The sequence below is a fragment of the Hippoglossus stenolepis genome, chromosome 1, assembly GCF_022539355.2.
Source record: "Hippoglossus stenolepis isolate QCI-W04-F060 chromosome 1, HSTE1.2, whole genome shotgun sequence".
Lineage (NCBI taxonomy): Eukaryota > Metazoa > Chordata > Actinopteri > Pleuronectiformes > Pleuronectidae > Hippoglossus > Hippoglossus stenolepis.
The window spans coordinates 18,770,380-18,792,748 of record NC_061483.1 but is presented as its reverse complement, the minus strand read 5'-3'; the positions used below and the strand labels follow the sequence as shown (position 1 = coordinate 18,792,748).

General features: G+C 42.2%; 1 protein-coding gene across 4 annotated transcripts; it reads right to left on the bottom strand.

The window, feature by feature from the left end:
- Positions 1-529: 529 nt before the first annotated feature.
- ahctf1 (AT hook containing transcription factor 1) lies at positions 530-21,981 on the bottom strand. Of its 4 annotated transcripts, none has more exons than XM_047342155.1 (40): positions 21,752-21,981; positions 18,911-19,037; positions 18,059-18,209; positions 17,771-17,873; positions 17,041-17,221; positions 16,614-16,821; positions 16,051-16,167; positions 15,879-15,963; positions 15,595-15,745; positions 15,252-15,384; positions 14,908-15,089; positions 14,592-14,653; positions 14,091-14,219; positions 13,853-13,943; positions 13,541-13,630; positions 12,682-12,822; positions 12,031-12,135; positions 11,734-11,830; positions 11,310-11,433; positions 11,144-11,200; positions 10,498-10,644; positions 10,190-10,380; positions 9,967-10,111; positions 9,711-9,842; positions 9,433-9,580; positions 9,186-9,336; positions 8,970-9,077; positions 8,619-8,763; positions 8,293-8,508; positions 7,543-8,197; positions 7,176-7,334; positions 6,952-7,051; positions 6,718-6,839; positions 6,336-6,622; positions 3,622-6,159; positions 3,138-3,381; positions 2,863-3,018; positions 2,687-2,775; positions 1,840-1,928; positions 530-1,643 (listed from the first exon to the last, which is right to left on the bottom strand). In XM_047342155.1, the coding sequence occupies exons 2-40, from the start codon at positions 19,029-19,031 to the stop codon at positions 1,445-1,447; spliced, it is 8,349 nt and encodes a 2,782-aa protein (XP_047198111.1). In that variant the 5' UTR covers positions 19,032-19,037; positions 21,752-21,981; the 3' UTR covers positions 530-1,444. The 4 variants fall into 4 exon arrangements, with proteins under 4 accessions (XP_047198111.1, XP_035029370.2, XP_047198085.1 ...); XM_035173479.2 differs by having other exon boundaries at positions 3,138-3,411; positions 21,749-21,980; XM_047342129.1 differs by having other exon boundaries at positions 3,138-3,411; positions 21,752-21,980.
- Between the last annotated feature and the right edge of the window lie 388 nt (positions 21,982-22,369).

Sequence of the window (22,369 nt, the reverse complement as noted above, 5' to 3'; positions counted from 1 at the left end):
GAGGTGAAGACCTGGGAATGTAGGTAACTGCCTCGTTTGGCTTCACTGGAAACACAATGGACGACATTTAGTTTGAATGCTTTAATGTGGATGTGACTGTAAAGTATAAACTTAAAGAGACAATGTGTAGAAGAAACTGTTCCAGGGTAAAATGAAATAGTGAGTTCGTATTTTAATAAACTTATTGATAGAAGTTCAACATAAGAGGATTTTATAATTGATTTTATTCCCTTGGTGATTTGTTAATGAATCGAAGCAGTGGAGAAAAATTGGTTTCACTTTCCCCTCGTCCAACACTCTGAATTATTGAGTAGAGGTGCTCTGGGAAACAGGAGTCAAATTCACACAGGATGGTTACACACATTTGTTCCTTTTCAAACTGGAAGCTGGTGGAGGAAGTTGGATTTTAGAGGCCGTCAGGGGAACATCTCTTAACTCCGCTCACCTCTGACACACAGAGAGAAAAATACTTTGCCACACAGTCACTCCATCTGCACAAAAAACTGAAATTGAGACACCAACAGTGAGATAGGTTTTCAAGCATTGCCATATTTATCAAAGAGCAGTCATCAAAAATAAGACATTCTACGTACATTCATCAGAAAATAGCCTATGTGACAGATGGTGTAAATCTAATCAAACAAGCCTATTAACAAATCCCAAAACAAGTTGAACAACTCCAAATGCTGTGCAAGTCCCCCCCCCCTTTCACAATATACAACATCCCCATAACGTACAAAACAGTCCACTTCTGTTGGCAATAGTGTACAAGTCTGTGCCTGGTTCACAGAAAACCTCCCAAATCAACTGAGTGTATTTTAAGACTGTGGCATAGGCAGCCTGCTTAGATGATCGAATGCAAAATGAAAATAATTCTTTAGGATTTATTTAATATCTTTATTTGGAACATAGCAAAAAAACTATATACAAATCTAGCAGTAGAAATGTTTCATCTCCACTGGGTTGGTTGCTTTTCTTCTTAAATAGAAAAAACAGCAGGCATCAAAGTCTTAAAAGTAAACAACAAAGAAAAACAAAACTTAAAATTTAAGAGAATGTAAATAAAACCTCTTTCATCAGAGGCAAGTTCTCTTCAGTCTCTGGGTTTTATGAGCGGACGCTGCTAAAAACCGTCAGTGATTACGTTCCCTCGTTCCATTCTGTGCTCAGAGAATTAAGCCGATTACAAAGAGCGTCACAAAATGGCCACAGACACAATATCAAGTGAAATCAAGTTAGTACGAGCGGGACAAGTAAACTCCAAAAATAAAGTCCTCTCGTTGCTTTTATTTTATTGTCCTACACGGAAAGGTCAACATACAAAGACGACTGCAGCTTTGAAGCATTTGAGGACATAGTTCGTTTTGTTTTTTTTACACCGACTTGGTTTAAATCTTGAGGCGGCTGTCTGAGGTTCACTGGTTAAAAGACACCGCCGACCTCCTTAGAGCTTCTTCCTGCGGGTGACGGGTTTTGTGAAAACGGTCTCCATTATGCGTTTGCGTCGCAGGTTCATGCCCGAGGTCGCGACCTCTCCTCCTTTTACCCTCTTCTGTGTTCGTGGGAGTGGATCGGCCGGGCTGGGCAGAGGCGAGATCAGGTCCACCTCTGCTGTGGGGGGTGGCTCTGAAACGCCTTTGGATCTGAAAATGGGGAGAGCGTCAGAAAAATAAATGATGGGAAAAAAGAAAACAGCGTGTGAAAGTATTAGCTGTGACAAAGACAAATCAAGATGAAGTAAATACTGAAAACTAAATTTATGTACAAATGTATTCCTATAACTCAGTTAGTAAAAAAAAATGTGGGATTTATCTTTTGGAGAAAAGAAAAGAGTCTTACTTGGCTGTTTGTTTGCCCGTCTTTCTAGTTTTAGAAACACCGGCTGCTTTCTCCACTTCCAAGTTATCTTCTTCTGAAGCAGCTGTATCCTGGGAAAAAAGGAGACGGCAAAAAATGTTAATTCTTCAAGAGAGCTCACATTTATTATTTCTCCCTCAAAATGAATGTGATAATTATTGATTTAATAAATGATGCTTTAATCCTGGAGATGTGGTCTCTGTCATTTCAGAGCAGTATAAACTTAATTTAAAGCATTAACACAAACACTGCAGCAGGAGATTCTCCACATCAACACAGAAATCTCTGTTAGTTTTCAGGTGAAGGGCGGTGCAGCAGGCAAAGGCAGGAAGTAAGGTATTAATCACGTGATTTTGTTTACAGCACATCGACACCGGCTTTGGCTATTATCACCAAAACCTGTCATTTCACTGAGATTTGTTTTCTTTAGTTTTTTTCCATTTATGTGTCTGTCGCATGTCGGCTCCTTTAGACATTCTGCAGTTTTTCGGACATTTGTGTTTTCGCGTACACTCTGAGTTTAGTGCATGTTTCAAGCTAATGTCTCGTCTCTAAACTACACCTGCATCACCCCATCCTGCGTTCTGATTGGCTGTCATCTCCGATCCGTCTCGATATATTTAACTGTATTTAGGCTCTTAGATCAGGCCTTTGAAGAGTTCACACATAGCGATTGCCACCTGCAGACCTAATGCTGACTTGGCTCTGATCTAGAGCTTTTGTGTGCATCTTCATCATCCAAAATTTGTTGTATGTAGAAAATCGGGCCAAATATCGTGTACTGTGGACTAGGAATAGAAGTGTGAACCTCATAAGTACAAGCTCTCACCTGAGGAGCAACACCTTGGACTCGTCTCCTGCTGCGAGTGACAGGAGCTGGAGTCTCTTCACTTGGGCCAGAATCCTCTTCTCTATGGGCTGAGGCAGATTTAAAAAAAAGTTAAAATCACTGTGGGCAGATGGATTATTTGTCCATACAACTATGTGAATAAAAAGGAGGCTCACCTCTTGTTCTCCTTCGTGAGGGGGAGTAGATGATTGAGTGCTCGCCTGGACTGGATTCGTCCTCAGCGGGTTCAGGAACCAGGATGTCAACCTGCTCCGTCGACGACTTCGTACTCCTCTTGCGGTTTCTCACCATCTTTGAGACAACTACTCTTCCTGTCATTTAACAAACAGATTTTACTCAATCACATTTGCAAAACATGTCAATGGCTTTTCTCTTATTTTCATTAACCACAGTTCTAGCTTCAGTCCAAAGGCGGAGGCTCTGTACGTACCTTCCTGCTTCTCCTCATCCTGCAGTCTCTTGATGAGGGCATCTGCCACAGGGGTTTCAGAATCCACCTCCAACGGAGAGTCCAACAAGGGGAGATCTTCCTCAGGGTTGTCCCACAGTTTGCTCCTGGTTGGTCGACGGGAGTTGGTGCGACTGGCGTTGCCGTTATGCTCGGACTCAGGTAGGTCTTGGATTTCTTTTATGTTTTCAGTTTCAATTGACCCTTGGCTTGCATTTCCTGCACTCTGAGGAAGTGATACAGGAACCAGTTTCACCTGGGGGTGTCATCAATGATCAACAATGAATGGATGGATCGGGTTTTATGACAAATGCATGATAAACATTGGTTAAAAAAACGATTTTATGTGACAAAAACTAAAAGAACATCAAACAAAAGTGGCTTAATATGAACAGATGCTGGTGAATGAGATGATCTTCTTACATTTCAGCTTATTTAACATATTTTTAAAGATTTCAATCCTTACTTGTGGGTAAACATTCAGGGAGATCCGGCTGGACTGTCGAGTCGTCCTGCCAGGGCTGGGAGGTTGTCGTTTCTCCCCCACCTCTTCCTCCTCCAGCAGCGCTGGCTGTGTCTCAGACGGCTCCGTCTTCATCTTTCTGGAGCTGCGTTTGACAGGGGGAGCAAAACCTTCTTCCTGTACATTCTCCTCTTCCAAGATCTCTAATGTTGAGGACTCCAACTCACTGCTGCTCAGTATCCTGCGACTGGTCTTTCGCAGAGTGTTGCCCTGTGTGCCACTAGGTTTGGAAGAAGTGAGAGTCTTGGAGCTCGTTCTTCGACCAATTTTTATCTGTGTGAACTCTTCGTCTAGGTCCTCCTCTTCTTTAAATTCAACCTCTGTAGCTGTAGACTGCTCCTTACTGCCGGTCTGGGTCCTTTGGGTGGTCCTTGTTGAAGAAGTCCTCTTGGAAACCTGTCGTCTGGCTGGAGAAGAGGCTTTGGAGGTTGATGTTGTTGTGATATCCATGGCCTCCTCATCTTCATCCTTGTCTTGAGGGGGCTCTGGCAGAGCTTTGCGGGTACTCCTTCGAGGAGGGCTGGCTTGGACATTCGTTTTTCTGGGTGTACGAGTCTGACGAGGTGTGGCAGGGACCTCCCTCATCTCTGACTCCTCCACTTTCACATCCTTCTCTAGCTCCTCTGTTTCCTCTTGGAGAGGAGAGATAAAAGTGACAGCTCTCCTCCCTCTTGTAGTTCTCCGTGTTGGGGTGGAAGGAGTCTTCTTCTTTTGAGAAGTGGGGGTCTCCGGTACAGGATGTTCCTCTGGCTCGCAATTTGAGATCAAGACCTGTTTCACAGGCGTCTCCTCAAAGTTCTTTTCTTTTGGTCTTCCCCTCTTTGTCCTTTTTGTTCCCTCCTCTTTTGTAATTTCCTCTCTGTTGAGCTCTTCTATCGTATTTTTTGTTTCCTCCTCTGTAATTTCCTCTCTGTTGAGCTCTTCTATCGTATTTTTGGTTTCCTCCTCTGTAATTTCCTCTCTGTTGAGCTCTTCTATCGTATTTTTTGTTTCCTCCTCTTCTGTGATTTCCTCTCTGATGAGCTCTTCTATTGTATTTTTTGTTTCCTCTTCTGTAATTTCCTCTCTGTTAAGCTCTTCCATTGTCCTTTTTGTTTCCTCCTCTTCTGTGATTTCCTCTCTGTTGAGCTCTTCTATATTATTTTTTGTTTCCTCCTCTTCTGTAATGTCCTCTCTGTTAAGCTCTTCTATAGTATTTTTTGTTTCCTCCTCTTCTGAGATTTCCTCTCTGTTGAGCTCTTCTACAGTATTTTTTGTTTCCTCCTCTTCTGAGATTTCCTCTCTGTTGAGCTCTTCTATAGCATTTTTGGTTTCCTCCTCTTCTGTAATTTCCTTTCTGTTGAGCTCTTCTATCGCATTTTTGGTTTCCTCCTCTTCTGTGATTTCCTCTCTGTTGAGCTCTTCCATCAAATTTTTTGTTTCCTCCTCTTCTGTGATTTCCTCTTCTGTGATTTCCTCTCTGTTGAGCTCTTCCATCGTATTTTTTGTTTCCTCCTCTTCTGTAATTTCCTCTCTGTTGAGCTCTTCCATCGTCCTTTTTTCCTCCTCTTCTGTAATTTCCTCTCTGTTGAGCTCTTCCATCGTCCTTTTTGTTTCCTCCTCTTCTGTGACTTCCTCTCTGTTAAGCTCTTCTGTTTCCAAGACTCTGCTGTCCTGCAGATGCTCCTCCACCATCTCTGTACTGGGTACAATCACTGCATCTATAATAACAGGCCCATTCTCTTCAGGTTCTTCTTGGTCCTCAGGTGCTGGTGTATCCTCCTCCACTCGCTTCTCATCAATAGCATCTATTTTTGCCTCAGACTCATCGTCGTCCACAACTGTTGAGAGTTCTCCCACTGGAGTTGGTGCAGGTAGAGCTGCAGGCTCAGGATCTTCAACCAGCATTACCAACTCAGAATCCTCCTGCACATTTTTCTCCTGAGTTGTGTCAGTGTCTTCAGCCTGTTGGTCAGTTTGGAATTCTACAGGTTCTGATTCTGTCAGTCCATCAACCTCATTTGAATCCAGGATGTCCATCTCTAACCCCTGGTCATCTAGTGAGACTTCCTCAGACAGGGGCTTATCCTGGTCATCTGTTCCCAAAAGAATAACTTCAGGTTTGACCACAAGCTCCTCACTAGCCGCCTCTACTAGAGGCTGGGTGGAGAGATCGGAGGGATGCTGATCATTCTCAATAGGCAGCGTGTCCGCCTCTTTATTCTCACCCTCGTCCATATCGAGCATCAGAGAGAAGTCGCAGTGAGTATCAGTCTCTGGGTTGTCTGGCACAACTGTTTGGATCTCAGGAAGATCCAGCTGAGCACTATCGACCAGGCCATGTTGTCCCTCCACAAGCTCCAGAGGAACCAGAAGAGTGGTGGAGGGTTTAAGCTCCATGTATGACGAGCCTTGCTCTTCGTCCTCCACTGCCTCCAGCTCTTCTTCATTCTCCCCGAGTCTCACCATCACCACATCACCCTCCATGTCGTCCTCTACAATCTTTGTAGGAGAAAACACAACAATGTTAGTTGCTAACCCAGAATGTAGAAGAAAAAAAGTAGTAAATTCAAAAGCTGGATCTGAATATTTGGCATATTTAGTTAAGTAGATATTACAAAATAATGTTGGCTGATGAATTTTTTCATTAGTCATCTAATCAGCTCTGTGTTGGTTACCTTCATCTCTGCTCCGGGTGGGATCAGGGAGAACTCCGCAGCCTCCTGCTCTGACAGACTCGGCAGGAAGTGTTTGTGTCCTTGTTGTACAAACACTGAACTAGCTTGGAGGGGTGGCAGCCTCCCATTGCCCTGCACCTCCTCAATGATCTCCACCTCACTACCAGAGTCCTCCTCCTCTTCCTCCTCCTCAGCTTGATCAGACTCCTCTTCTTCATCATCATCATCTTCTTCCTCCTCAGACACAGGGCTAGAGAGCTCTTCACTATCATTTACACTCACAACAGCTAGGAAAAAAACAAAGCATAGAAGTGCAGCCTTTGAGAAAATGTGAGAGGTATATTCGCATTGTGTAAATATGAATTTTTATGATCTTCCTCACAGTGGGAGTCTGTGCCTGTCGGCTCAGAGGAAGTCACGGAGGCGTTCGATTTCTGGCTGGTGAAAACTGGGGGAGGTTCGACAGCTGCCTGCTCCTCCTCTTCAACCTCACCTAGTGACTCTCTGGGAGAAACACAAACAAAACAATGAACCGATCAGAAGCTGATGAGGCTACAGAAAAAAAACAGCATAATAAGACATTTTATAGTAATTTTATACTAGTTATCGTACATACCTGTCGAATGACATCTGCGATGCATTGTGAATTCCTGAGCGGGTGAGTGGAGGAGACAGGTCGCTGCCAAACAGATGCTGCTGCACAAACTCAGTCAGATCTGTTGAAACCAACACAAAACAAAAGCATCATTTTTCAACATGCAAGTTAATAGGTGGCACTTCTGTAGCCTTGGTTACGAGTTTATAGAATTTACAGTATAAATGTATTGCGTATATATGGACCTGTTGATTGTTCAAGATCCTCCTCGGGTTCGTTTGTTTCTTCTAAAGGTTTCAGATGCTCTACGGATTCAGTGACATCCTGTTCGGGGGCGTTTGCTGGTTGATCCTGAGATTCGACCTCTGTGCCAGAATCTGTGATCTCAGTTACCTGGTTACACACTAGTGATAAATAAAATAGGATGAGCATTGTGTTAGAGAAATTCAGAAAACACAAAACACATTTTTCCAAACCTTTAGTTTCTGAAAATGTAAAATTTTAGAGCACAGATCTTTGAATGTTGGTACTATTCAGTGCTGGTGTGAAACATCCCACCTCTAATAATAAGTCATGTGAAAACAAATTGAGCAAATTGTGCTAATGAATTACCTTGACTAGGTGCCTCCTCGTGGTCAATAGTTGCAGCATCTTCTTTGCTACTTGACTCAACATCTTGTTCGTCCTCCTTTTCAGACTGAACATCTTCCTCATTTTTCACCTCCTCATCAAGACTAATCTCCATAACTTCTTCATCTTCCTGCGCTTCCTCTTCTTCCTTCTCTATATTCTCTGACGTCTGAACAGGGGTTTGCTCAGTGGCTGGTGAGTGCGTTTCCTCCGTTTCCTCATTTTCAGTTGAAGCTTTAATGTTCAGTGTCACTACCTCTTCATCTTCCTCTGTGCCTACGTGCTCTTCCTCTATTTCCTGTTCTTGTGATAAAGGTGCATCATAGTACTCGAGGGTGGTGTCTATTGACTGGACAGATGTCTGACTGGTGTCAAAGCTCAGGCTGATTTGAACTTGCGGTGCATCTGACGGTTTGGTTTCTACAGCTTCATGGATGGAGGATGACTCACTCTCAGAGCCTCTCATTTGAGGTGAGGGGACCCCGCCTTCAGGAGGCAAGAACTTCACATGAGGTTGTTCCCTTTCCTCATCTCCATCCTCTTCCTCATCAGCTGGCTGTGAAGACCAGCTTTTAGCTGTAGCCCTGGACATTATAGGGCCTCTGGTCAGCAAGCTGATCTCACTGTCTGCTGCGATCTAGAGGAGAAAACAGTTCCAAAGAGGGTTACAGATGCAGAATGTGAGGTGGAACCAAAATGTTTTTTGTTTGTTTGTGTGAGATAGCCTCTTACCCCATTGGTCCACCTGATGCCCTTCTCTGGTTCAGGAGATTCTGCTTCTTCGATGAAAGTGATGCGGCTCTCTTTGCTGCGGAGCGGAGGGGTGATGGAGCGCCCTGGAGAAGCAGAAGGGGTGACGACAGGTGTGGGCCTCAGGCTGCTGCGGAGGATGGACTGTGGGGTGAAGGCTGAGAACACCGGGCCAGAGGCAGCCAAGGCCCGAGCTCGCTGAGAGAACAAAACATACAAAAATATAAGCAACAAATTATTAAAATTGCCCCAAATACAAAGTTAATTACTTAGAAATAGAACAAAAAAATCCACACTAGTCTACGTACCTTGACGACCTGTGGTGTTTGCAGTAGACTCAGTTCAGGCGCTTTGCTGCTGCTCTTTGGAGAAACCCATGAGCTGGGGGGTCTGGGGGTGCTGAGAAGTGGCTGAGGGCTCTGACAGGTGGGTTGAACCACTAAGTCCATCAGCCTGGGTTACATAAATGAGGAATGGTTGGTCAAATATCTAGTAGATTTTTTTCTGAACTCTGGTTATGTTAAATGTGTCCATATAAAAAAAAAAAAGCTCAACTGTCTTGCACCAGATAGACAAAAGTATTAAGTTATTAAATACATGTTTCCTTTTATGTTCAAATGTAATTTTCTTCACTGTCACTGTTGCACTTGTGGAAGTACCTTGACTTTCGTTTGGAGGTCATGGTGATGGGAGTTCTGAGGAAGGGATCAGGAAGGGCTGAAGACGAGGGCCTGGGGCTCGGACTCCGAATATCAGCTGCCCTGAAGCTGGAAGAAGCAACATGAAAAAGGTTAGAACAACAAAAGAAAACAAAAAAACAACAATTAAAGTCGTTACCTTTGAGATGTGATATAATTTTGATATCATATGCTCACTTGTTTGATGGGGAGGACTGTGGTGTTGCACCTTTGCCTAACCACACCTCCTCAATCTTGGTCAGGACGTTGTTGATAAATCCAGCCCTGGACATCACTTTCTCACTGGCAGAGCGCTTGGTGATAGTAGACAGTGGCTGCGGCCGAGAAACTGGAAAACAGTGGTTGAAAAGTTTCTAATGTCATCATTTTTATACTTTCCCACTGTGTCAACATGTGATGGATGGAGGTAATTCATCCTCCATACCCTCTCTGTGAATGGTGTATGGATGCTGGTAGGGCTTGGCTCTCTCCATTGCCAGTTTCCTCTGGACTCTGGGCAAAACTTTCCCATACTGATCCAATATAGAGTTCCTGGTGTTGAATCGTTCTTTCAGCTTTGGGTCTCGCTCATTCTAGGAACAAAGACATAATAAAATAGGATTATCAATCACATGGAACACCTTAATTTTGACTGCTGAAACATAAATATCACATACTACATATCAAGTTAATGTTTTGATAATTGTGGTGTGTCAAACATACCATTAGATCCATTTTAAGGCTGTGGTTGAGCTGCAGAGCAGGTATGTAGTTGGACTGTTGGAGGTAATGAACCATCAGTAATTCTCTGTTTTGGAGACCTCCTGTGCTCTGGAGAAACTTCTCCAAACACTCCTGAAACACAAACCCAAGAACCAGGAGTTCAGGCATCAACTTTACAACCTAAAGAAAGAACAATCTACAAGCAGAATAACTATTGGTTTTCAATAATGCAGACATTAAATCCACACTTTCTTACCTGTTCACTTAGACCCAGGGGCAGTTTGAGCAACTCCTTGATGAGGCCAAGCTCCTGGCAGCTCTCATACAGGAAGCCCAGCAGCTCAGCCATATTGAGGCGGTTAGAGTGCTGCCGAACTAAGGACCACGCCTCTATGAGACACCTGGAAAAAGCGCACACTGGCTGGTTAATAAAGGGGACACTTGTAAGGCTAACATGTTTCACAGTTTCAAAAAGCTACCTGTTGTGTAGCAGTACAGACAGGCAGAGTTTGGCCTGGGAGGTGGAGGAAATCGGGAGCTTTGTGATGTGGAAATATCGCAGAGCGATTGCGTGCTGGCCCTGGCACATGAGAGCGTTCAGGACACGCTCGTGTTGCCACTCAAACTGACACTGAGAGGCAGATGGATGCAGGAGCAGCTCAAATGAACTCTGATCAGGACAAAGAAGAAAATGACATTAAGAAAGAGCTCAAAGATAAGCTGAGGGATTATATCATGATGGTAGCATTGTCCAAATTAGAGAATAATGTAATTCAAATGTGAGAACCTGATGGCCGTGATGGTCCAGCAACCAGAGGCCCTGTACTAGTTTCACCAACCCAACAGGGATTGCAAAAGCTGAGGGAAAAGAGTGCACTGATGCTCCGTCCTTGTCGGGGAAGGAGTGCATGACATCCAGCAACAGGTAAATCACCTGAGACAACAGGTCAAGGCTTTTACAAGTAGTAGGTTTGATTTAGTCCAACCACAGGAGGGCTTAAGATTTTCTATCATGATACAACAAAAATAAAACAAACATCACACCCTGACATTGGAATAGTGTATAAAATAACTAACCCAACAATAACTAATACCAAACTAAACACAATGTGAACATGTGAATATATCTTCAATATATTCTGTAATAAGCTACAAAACCTCTCACCTGTATGCAAACAGCTCACTGCAAGCCTGACAATTAAATACAGTTTCCAAATCTGTAATTTTGCCAAAAGTTTCTTTTCTATTATAGAATTCTTGAAAATATGTTATTTTATGTATCTAATTTCTTCACTGTTTCTTAAAACCACATGCTCAATAATTAATGCAAAATTGCTAATTAATAACTGATGTAGTGCTTTTGAATTTCTGAAAAATATTGGCTGACTTGTATAATTTGGGAAACAAGTATTTGTTTAGACAATAAAGGATACGATTGAATGTTTGGCAGTCTCATCAATGTTTTCCAGCAGATAAATGTCCAACAAGGCCTGTGGATCAAAAACACATAATTAATATCCTGTTCTTTACAGCGTTGATACAGCAGATGTGTGAGTTATATTGATACAAAATGAGTCAAATTCATTTCTAAATGCTTACATGTAGTGTAGGTGGGGGATACTGCCCAGTCCCACCCTCATCCCTTTTCCACAGGTTGGTCAAGCGTTCACCACACTGACCGACCAAACCGTCAATCATCAGGCAGTCTGCACACCACTTTCCCCTGAGAAGGCAACGAGGGAGTTTTGGCATTAGATTATCTAATGCAATTTCACCAGTTCAAGATATTTTAAACAAAAGACTCGTTGACCAGTAATTACATTACACAGACAAAAGTACATTACAGGAAAAAAACTGATTCAAGTCTAGATCCAAACAGAGGAAACCGAGATGGACATTAGTCATTCTAGCATTTTCTAGGCTGGTGCTAGTGATGAATAAGTAAATCTTATGGCTGCTGCCCTAGATTTGGAATGATGCAATTTTGGATTAATCTTTATGGATTTGAACAAAGAGTACTCACTTAGCGAGTCTGGTGAGCTCCTCTCTGCGTATAGTATAATAGTTGCTGATGACCGAGTGGGTGTAGAAAGGCCTGGAGATCTGGAGAGCATCGTCATCTGTGTGTGTGTGTGTGTGTGTGTGTGTGTGTGTGTGTGTGTGTGTGTGTGGAGAGAAGAAACGAAAGCTGAATACAGATGTATGCAAATGCTTAAAACACACCTTTAGAAATGTTATCCTACTGTGACAAGCAGAATCTTTCCATTTAAAGAATAATTGTTGGTACATTTTTCATTCTTGTCCACTGTGTTTTTTTTACCTGATCCCTCGGGCAGTAAGCCGGTACGACAGAACCAGAGGACCACCTGAGCGTACTTGGAAATCAGATTGGACACCATGTTCTTGTTTATCAGCCCCATCAGACCTACACAACAAGAACATAACCACAACATTTCAATAACAACAAATGACTCAAAACAGGTTCTCAGTGACAAGACACGGCTGACCACTAAACAAGGAATTAAAATTCCAATTATAATATGTTCTGTTTGAACCAGGGAGTCAGAAATTACAAGGACCCTCAACAGAACCGACTTAAAAATCCTGGATGGCTGCACTGTACATTAACGGTAAGTGAACACTATAGTGATTTAATGTTTATTGCCATTTCTGGAAAATGTGTCTCTCAGTTGCACACATTAGTGTTTAATCCCTGCAAACGGTATACCTGGGAATCAACTGCAGAGAACCTCCCGCTGTGAAAGGCAGACTCTGGGTTAAATGAAAATGGCTTGAATGACCAGAGGCCCAAAAACGTGAAAGTCCACCAAAGAGTGCAATCACACTGGATTGATGCTTTATCCAAAACACTTCCCTGTGTGAAATACTGACAGAGATGGCTGCATATGATGAATTTACACCAAGCAGTAGTTTATCAACAGATGTGATTGTTTGTGTGTGGACACTGCACCTTTTTGAGTGAGCTCCTGAGCTTCATTGAGCAGACAGTGGAAGATGGTGCTGAGGTTACCCAGCAGTCTCTGGCTGTGCTGCAGCAGCTGTAAGGTCTGAGGGTCTGTAAAGTTGGAGGAGCTGTCAAACAGCGGTGCACCTACAAAAACAAACACACACAAAAAGCAACAGTTCAACATCAGTTTGTACACTGAAACAAACTCACAAACAGCATAGAAACAGCCAGTCCAAGTATAAATATGACCAATATTAGTCTCGGCCTCTTTAAAGCCTCTACAAGGAGTTTTTAACTGGTTATTAAATGGTCTGACCTGATCCAGAATATGAGAGTAGACAGAACAAACATCGGCAGCAACAAAGATTACACTAAAACACCTGTTTGGTAAATATTACGCCCATTTCCCATTTATTGTGTGACACAACAGTGGATTTAGGGTTTCAATCAGAAACTGTATATGAAAACATCTATTTATACCCCTGTTGATAGTTGTATATGCTGGAAATGTGCGGAAATGCCAATTGAGGTGGAAGAAAAACCTCTCTCGGGAAATATAAAAGCTAAAATTGGTAGCATTAGCAGAGCTGCTCAGTCACGTATTTGTATACGGGAGTACGATAAACGCCTGCAGACTGGCTGTGCTTGAAATGGATAACTACATAAAAGAAATCAGTGACAAGTAGAAAAAGACTATTGGATGCCTCATGTTAAGAGCAGCCTGATGCCTCAGCTTTAGTCTCGGAGGAATTACCTTTTAAATACATTTACCTAATCATTTCAAACTGTTAATGTGAACATCTCACATTATAACATTGTATATGAGACAGGAAATAAGGAAGAGTGTGATATGAAAACATACAGATGCCGTCCAGTTCCTTCTTGGTCTGAACTACTTTGTTCCAGGCCCAATCCAGGATGTAGCGCAGGTTCAGTGCAGAGCCTGGTTGTTCTGTGGAAGAAGAAGAGAATTTGAGGAACTAGCGTGGACAGCAGAACAGGTGGCTGTGGCATGTATGCAGAGGAGTGCATTACAAATTTAAGGTGCTAATGTCTACATATGTGAGAGGAAGTCAAGAGCAACACTGAGGGGACATCATCACCACACACTGCATGGGTACAAAGGGGTTTGGGTGTAGGGTTGAGAAACAATTTGAAAGTTATGTCTCCTCACCTTCTGCAGTCCACTGCTTTATACAGCCAGTGATCAGTCCCAGGGAGCTGGTCTCCACTGCTGTGGACAAGATGGCATCCAGCTGTTCCTCCTGAAGTCAAAGTTGCATATAATTACTTTCAAAACTAAAAAACAAATACATTTCATTCTGTGTATTATTTTGTATATTATATTTTCAGATGAGAGATTTGTTTAAACATGAACTGAAAGAGGGAGTGCATGTCAGCTGAGTGTGTACCTGAGAGAGACTGGAGGCCTGAGTGTCAGACAGGCGAGATGAGAGTAGGCCAGACATGAGGCAGCGAGAGTAGCTAGTGGAGATGACATCACTGGAACAAGGAGCAGCTTTCTTCAAAAAGCTCAGAGTCTGTTTTAATGAAAATGTGGAGGTTTAAGAGAAGCCTACTTTCCAATACAAAAATCTTCACCTAATTAAACATGAGCTAAACAGTAATATTGTGTAATGCAATAGTTATAAAAATGACCTCAAGGCCACACAAGAAAAAGATCATGTCCCATTAATACAGAGGAAACTGTAAACTTAAGCAGAAACAATTCATGGTTTTCATTTGCATATGTCCACTTCTTATAACTGAATACGATCAAATAAATATAACAGATAACGTTACGATACATATCGTTATGTTGATATGAAATGACCTTGACTGGGCTATAAGATTTTGGTCATATGGAACAGGCCTAATGTGGTGAAATAGAAAAACAAATTAATGAAACTTGCCTCTTTCTGATACCCAGAGCAGGTTAAGTGAACGATTCCAGAGTTGAGCAAGCAGGTAGCATCTGTAACACAAAAAAAGAAACGTAGTCTATCAACCTTTTTAGTGAAATCACATTTCAACAATAAACCAAGGTATGTCTGCACATGCAACTTTCAAAGTGACACAAAGATGCAACAGATACGACTCAGAGCCTAAATATTTTTTTTTTTTTTACATCGACCAGGGAGATTATTTAATACATCATATTCAAATGTCCTTCAATATTTACACCGACAATTAGATTAAGATGTTGGTACACACACTGTCTCTACTTACCAAAGTTGTATGTAGTGGGGTTAAAATATTGTTCTGGTGGGGGACACGTGAAGGGCAGACCCCTGCTTAAGCTGCGGTCATGTACCACCACATCCAGAAGAGCGTGTGGAGACACCATCTTCACCACTGGGTCCAGAGACCAAACTGCCAGGTAGGGACAATTTTGCAGAGACTCCCCGATTCTAACACAACACAGAAGGTGCAAGTGAAATGTAGTGTTGCAGTAAATCAAACAGCCACTCCAGGACAACTATAACAGACACACGACATCCTGAACCTTGGTTGTCAATATGATTTCAATTAAAGAAGTCTCTAAAAAAGCTGCAAATCAGTTTCCAATGTACCTTAAAGAGTCCGGCATTTGTGCGTGGTACCAACGATTGATGTCAAATACCCCGATGTAGGTAGATAGACTTCCCTGACCATAGGCCTTGACTTGCCAGCTGAAGATAGAAACACTGGTGTCTGGAGATGCAACTGAAAATGGGAAGATGTGAGGACGAAATGATCGAGAAATGAGACGGTAAGTAGTTACAGCACAGAGAAAGAAAACAAAATGTGACTATTCGCCATTATAAACCCATTTAAGATTACTTTTCACTACTTTTGACAACACTGAAACATATTAAAAATTGAATTAAAAAAATTGAATAAAAACGCTGACAACCTCAGGAGAAGCAGACTAACCTTCGTTCATGCTGTCATCCCTGTCAGGGTGGGGTCGGAATTTCTCGATGGTCTGGCAGCTCAGCAGACGGGTGTTTGTGGTCTGAGCCCTGAGAGGGAAAGCTGCGCCACTTAACTCCTGACTGTAGCGTTCCTCGCAGTACTCCAGACCCTGAGATAGACAAAGAGGGAGGAGGATAAATCAAGGTACATTTGCAGGGGCCGACATGGGGCCCCCTTTATAAAGGGATTATTAATTCAAGACATAAAAAAAATACTGTCATAATATTGTATGAACTAAATACCTCATAGAGGATCTTGCCAGAAGGCAGACACTTCCGTTCACTGAAGGCCAGCTGAAGCAGGCGGAGGCTGACAGTATCTCCCTCACTGCATGAGGGTGAGAGGTGTAGAGCACAAATAAGAACATAGAAACAAACTTGTCTGGATAGATTAATTGAAATATATAAGACTTACAGGTCCTGAGACGACTGGACCGCCCAGAGGTAGCAGCAGTTCCTGGGGTCATTCTCTGGCTCCTGAAAGGTGAAGGCATACACAGCCACACCGCCACCTTCTAACAGGGAGTTGTATCTACACATGAACAAACAATCAACAGTTAGTACAAACACATTTTAAAATCAACCTCAAATCCCTGTATGCATCAATGGCATACAATTACATAAATATTAGAGGTGCCTATGAATTAAAAAAGTACAGACTAGTCATTACAAGGCTATAATTAGGCAAACATACATTGCTGTTATGGGAGAACTATGTATGAGATACTTAACAGTAATAATGCAAAGTGTCCTTATTTCAAAGAAAAAGCTCTAAATCCACACATCCTCCCTTCTTTCTAATGCAGAAATTGTGCAGCGAAGTTGATGAACATTCAAACAATAAGATGTATTTGAATCCTCCAAAAAAAAACAGTAAATAGCAAAGTGAGGGTGGCTAACGTAGTGACTGCTGGTGTTAACGACGCTGACAACAGGAGTGACATTTAACCTGGAGTTAGAAGAAAAACAAAACCTCACTCTTTCTTAAGTGTCTTCATGTTCCACAGCTGTAAGTATCCATTAGAAAATCCAACTGCCAGCTGATTGGTCCTGGAGATGTACTGCAGAGCTGTGGCTCCCACTCCACTGGGCCCATTCAGCTGGAGACAAAGATGTCTGCCTTGCCTGGTGCTGACTTCTCTGAGTCTGGGGATCTCAGCAGGAGATTTGGTCACTACCTGCAGGGCTGTGAACAGAAAAAAAAAATTAAAAGAGAGACTCCTTTACAGATTTACAAAAAAAAAGAAGGGGGTGGGGTTCTAGATGTCCACATGTAATCATTTTACCCCAGAAAACTGGAAACTGACCTTTGCTCTTCTACCAAATAAAGTTTACAAACAAAGAGAACACCACAGACAAGCATGCAAACACCTATAAACCGAACCCATTCTCAATCTCTCCTTACCTGAAGCCTCCAGTTCACTCTGGCTGCAGGACAGGTCATCGAGACAGAGGTCCACAAGCAGAACATGACCGAGATCTGTCACTACAGCAGCGATGCCAAAGAACCAGCGCAAACTCTGGTGGAGGTGCTGTGTCGAAGTGCTTGCTCCACCATAACTCACCAACGGCTCAATGGCTGTAATCTAGAAGAGAGAAAAGACATATTCAGGTTTTTGTACCTTGTGTGGATTATTTTTGAACACTTATTATAGAATGCAAAGATTAATAAAAACAGCGTTGTCCTGACATAAGTGTTTCCGGAAGTCAAAGTTTAAAAACAAATTTGCTTGCTGTGATTTCTGCCAAAGGAGGTGCTGCTATGTATTGACCAAGTGACTGAACATTTGTGTCATCTATTCTACTTCCGATCAAAAGGCACACAATCATGTTTTGTATTCTAACAAATTAATTAGGGCCCCACCTTATACCCAGCATGAAGCTGCACATGTTGGCCTTAAAATGAGATGTGGGAAGGCACGCAATGCATTTTAGACAATGTGCTTAGATCATTAAATAAAGTCCTTAGTGGTTGAACTGTGCCTTACAATAATGATTAACCAGTATTTGAATGCCCATTTAGATTCAAACCATACAATTATTTATGTTGCTTATTTATTGAACAGTTATCCTGGTGTGATAGATCATCTCTACTAGTGAGGACAGAAGAAGACACTGGTGCACAGTTAACTCACCCTGCCTGGTATGACCACAGCTTTGACCACCCTCGACAGTCCCAAATCATAGAGACACAGCAAATTACCCTCTGCTTCCTCCAAGCCAACCAGCAGGCCAGACCTAGAAAATTCAAAATGAAGGAGTTAATATTCGATATTTCCAAATCTAAGTCATTAAATATTCAAATAAATAAGTCTTTTGTTACAAAATATAGAAATTGAAATGTCAACTACCACTCATTACAATCCACATTTAAAAGTGACAAACAAGTGACCATAAAAGAAATAGTGAAACAAAGCTCTGACCGTTTGAGCCAGCTGAAGTCCCTGGCAGCAAGGACAGTGGGTGGCTGCTCCCCTCCGCCACTGAAGCAGTACGCCGACAGCCGTTCTCCTGTCACTGCATGGACAACCTCCAGATGGGGGCCACAGACTAGCCAGGCCAAGCCGCTGCGACCTTCACACACAGAAAAAAAGAAATCAAAAATGTTTACGTTTATTATAATAGAGTAAAGGTCATCACTGAGCTGGACTCAGTTTTTTCAATCACACGTGAACCAACATGGATCTGCAGTCAGTTGTACCAATACACATGTTCTTGAGCTGAAACTTATGACACTTCAAAGATCAAATAACAACTTGTTTAAAATTAGGTTTTACACATCATACTGCAGTGACTTCTGTGTTTATGCTGTTGAAACTATGTAAAATTACATACTAAGAATGCCTTTACCGCATCTACAGAATTATTGTTGCTGCAGCAATATCATGAAGTCGCAATTTCACAACTCTGGTGAGGGCTTTTAACAGATGAATGATTGTGGTCTTGTGTCTTGAAGGGATATAACATGAGGTATTAAGTGTATTGTGTATTGTATCATAAGTAGCTTATTTATTATTGAGTTGGGTTTAAAACAAGTTCATAATCCTTGACAAAAAATAATGGTAAAGAGATGTATAATAATCGGTCATTCTGATAAGTCTTTAATAACTCAAGATGCTGCAACAGCTTCAAATACTTCAAAGAAAATAATGACTCAAAAATGATACATGTCATCACAGAGTTGTGTGTATATTTTGCTTATGAAAAGAGTAGTGGTTACAATCCAAGAAGAATATAAATTTATAAAATTGATTGATCAGTAAAACTAGGCTTACCAACAGTGAAGTTCCCTTGAAGAACAGAGTCTAGAGCGATGTCATCCTCCCCTAGAGCATCTACAGTCACTCCAGGGAAAGGCAGCAGGCTGCTGGTGACTTGGGCAGTCAGGTCATGCATTGTTCACTGCATAAACACAGGACATATAGTATATTAGTAACAGTCCATTCATCCGTCACTTATAGCTACTTCAAAACACTGTACATTTGTTTTAAGTTATGTGGTAAAAAACATTTTATTTTGTAAATATAACCTTGCACTAGATACTGTCTCACAAATTAAACACCAGTTAAAACTGTTAAAACATGACCTGTGGAACACCCAAACTGAACCCGTCCAACTCCACAAATCCACTTCAGGCTTTATCTGCCAGGTTTTACATTACAAAAGGTCTTTCATTCAAACCACAGTTGCACTCCCAGTTGTCAGGAAATGTGCTGTCAGCAAACGTGCTGACAACTGGGGCGACAACAAAAACACATGGCACACTGCTGCACATCTGTTGGCAGATGTGGGGTTTGTCAGTGAGTTCTAATAAAGCGCTAAAGCAAAATACTACTAAAAGTCATTGGTCACATAACCTGATGTGGCCTTTTTTATTTTTCACCAGCTAAGAAATAGCTGTCAATAACATTTACAGGCAGATGATACCAACACTACTGTCATACTACTAAAGTTTATCTGTGGTCAGATGTCATAAATCAATTGTGAAATTTCTGTTTTTACCATTCTTAAATAATATTTTACTTTCCCATATCCTCAGTCAGAGATCCACATTAGTTAAAAGCTTACTTTTTCACCTTTTGTACATTGACCAGAGAGCTCAACGCACCTCAAATTAAGAAAACATGCAAATACAATAAACATGTGCAAATTATGAAAACAACTTCATCAATTTGATGACACATGCGGTGAGAAAAGTCACAACACATGCAAATACAGAACCGTGCTGCAAATAGCAAAAACGACAATGGAAATGTTTCCAGGGGATGGAACCTGGCTGTAGTTCAATGCTTTGTGAAGTTCCATCACTGACGAGCAGACTTCAATAACTTCACAAAGCATTGAACTACAACCAGGTTCATCCCTTTTCCTTAATTTGCACGTTTCTTCTATTTGCATGTGTTTTTTTAATTTGCAGTGCGTTGAGCTCTCTCTGCCACCGTATTTTTGTTTTCAAGGCCAAAAGATCTAGGGTCGGTTTAACTTGTTTAACTCACCTAAAAACATTAAAAATGTCATGATCTCAACACGGGTAGTTAGTTTTAACCTGTGTCTGTCCCTACTTACTTCTCATGTAGCATATTTACCATAACTGACCCAATACTGTGAATGTTGTGTCTCTCGCAACATTGCTACTGCACAAATAATCCAGCCACACACAACTAACTCCAGGATCCGGTACACACAGTGGTGCTTTCAAGGCCAACACCACCTGAATGGAAAGTTTCCCGTCAGCTGCACAGTGTGTGAGATTGGACACAATACTGCCCTCTGTGACCACATTGGAAAACACAGCGGATTCAAGTGAACTCCCGCGCAACACGCCTGTCACTGCGCTGCCACATGCTGAAGCTACAGAGGAAATATGGAGGCATTTTATAACCTGTTACAAAGAAAACAAGCACAAGCTGTGCACGTAAAAGGCATCGCTACACTTTCACAGACATAGTTACACCAGCAAATTAACTCCATCAATAACAAATGAAGCATCATCATATGCAACATCTAGTGCTCACGTGTACCAGTACTTGTCGGGTTTGAATGTGACAACACGTAACATTTGAACTTTAACAGCTTGTTACAACCCAGAACAACTTCCACAGATAACCGTCAGACACATGAATCAAGATTTAGACTTAAAAGTTCAAGTTCAAACGTCAGATAGCTGGCTAGTGTTAGCTGGTTCCTTAGCATCTGCGGAGTAAATATTAGCATCGGCAGCTGCGTTTGTTAGCATCGAGCTAGCTTGACATAATGTAAACAAACGATCGATCGCTCTCCATCTGAGAACAATGAAACGCTGGGGTGTTTAACACATGCGACAGGGGCCACAAATTAAAACAAGCCCGTGTTAGTTGTCCCCGATTGAGGGCTAACAGCTGCCTTACACTCTTCCCCAGTTACAGTAGCAGGCTACCCAGTTAGCTTGCAAGGTCACGCAGGATTACAGTCTCCGAGAGCTCGCCGTTAAAGTAGAGCTAGCTAAGTTAGCCTAGCTAAAGGCATCATGCTCATTTAGGGGTTATAGAAAATAAGTTATTTCAAGTTACATCCGTTGTTAAATGATTAGAATTGTGATGCGGAACCCGTGCAGCGAAGCCGATGAACATTCAAACAATAACAAGGTATTTGAATCCGCCAAGAGTAACGAGTTAGCAAAGTGAGGGTGGCTAGCTAGACTAACCGGAGGTACGTTGCTACTTTAGCTAGCGTAGTGACTTCTGGCGTTAATGACGCGGACAACCGGGGTGACATTATACCGGTGCTAACATAACACTACTCTTTGTCATCAGAGACATGACCAGTCCTCACTGGAGTCTGTGAATTTAGCGAGATAACGGCAGATAGATGGTCTAAACTTAGCTACACAAGTGTAATCGTTCTGAAGCCCCATAATGTGAAACTAGCTTGTAGCTATTTGCAACAGCATCGTACAGTTGATCTTCGGAAGCGACGAATCCAGTTCTTCTGTTAATCCGTTTTGTGATTTCACCAGCATATGTGATTTTCACGGAGCTAGCCTCGTTAGCTCTCTGATTCTCTGCGCTGGAAAACGTGATGCAATGGACCACAAGATGCTGCTGCTGCTGCTGCTGCAGCCGTTAGCGACTCACTACCTGTCCAACGATGTTGACGGCTTTATCAGCGCCACGAATGTTTAGTTTTTCTTGACACGTCTCCCGACTTCTTCTTTCTTGTGTCATAATCCGCTCTTTCGTAAGAAACCAGTCATACGTGAAGCCCTCTGGTCGCTTCGGGGGACACGAAATGCTCCTGGTTTCAGACGCGCTACTCCCGAAGAAGAGAAGTGCTCCATGCTCGACCTGTGCGTCACCCTTGCTTCTTACAGAACACTGCCCCCCTGTGGTTGGGCGTAATTCCTACTTTTTCAACCTCTCATCTGTGGACATACATCTGATGATCAAAAGACTATCTGCTTGAAATACAATGAAAATTCAAGTGTTTGGATTTAATTTAAATGCATTTTTATTAAAACACGTTAATTATGATTGCACTAAAACGTGCATATATCACTTTGGCATTGTTCCTCCAATGATACAAACGTCGTGCACAATCAGATGTTATGGTGAGGTCTATGGTCTAGGGTAAATTCTGGGTTTCCAATCCTACGAAGCTTGTTCACCTCTTATCGGGGTAAATCACTATCACAGCTAACCTGCTCCGGAGCAGGACAAATTGGAGATAACAGATCAACCCGTATAAAACGCCGCCCA

Excerpts from the sequence above, each read along its gene's own strand:
- ahctf1 (XM_035173479.2), bottom strand. The coding sequence starts at position 19,031 with ATGCATGACCTGACTGCCCAAGTCACCAGCAGCCTGCTGCCTTTCCCT. Across the intron at positions 14,654-14,907 it reads CCCCACTACATACAACTTTG|ATGCTACCTGCTTGCTCAAC; the intron begins GTAAGTAGAGAC and ends TTTGTGTTACAG. Across the intron at positions 10,645-11,143 it reads AGACTGCCAAACATTCAATC|GTGATTTACCTGTTGCTGGA; the intron begins GTATCCTTTATT and ends CTGTTGTCTCAG.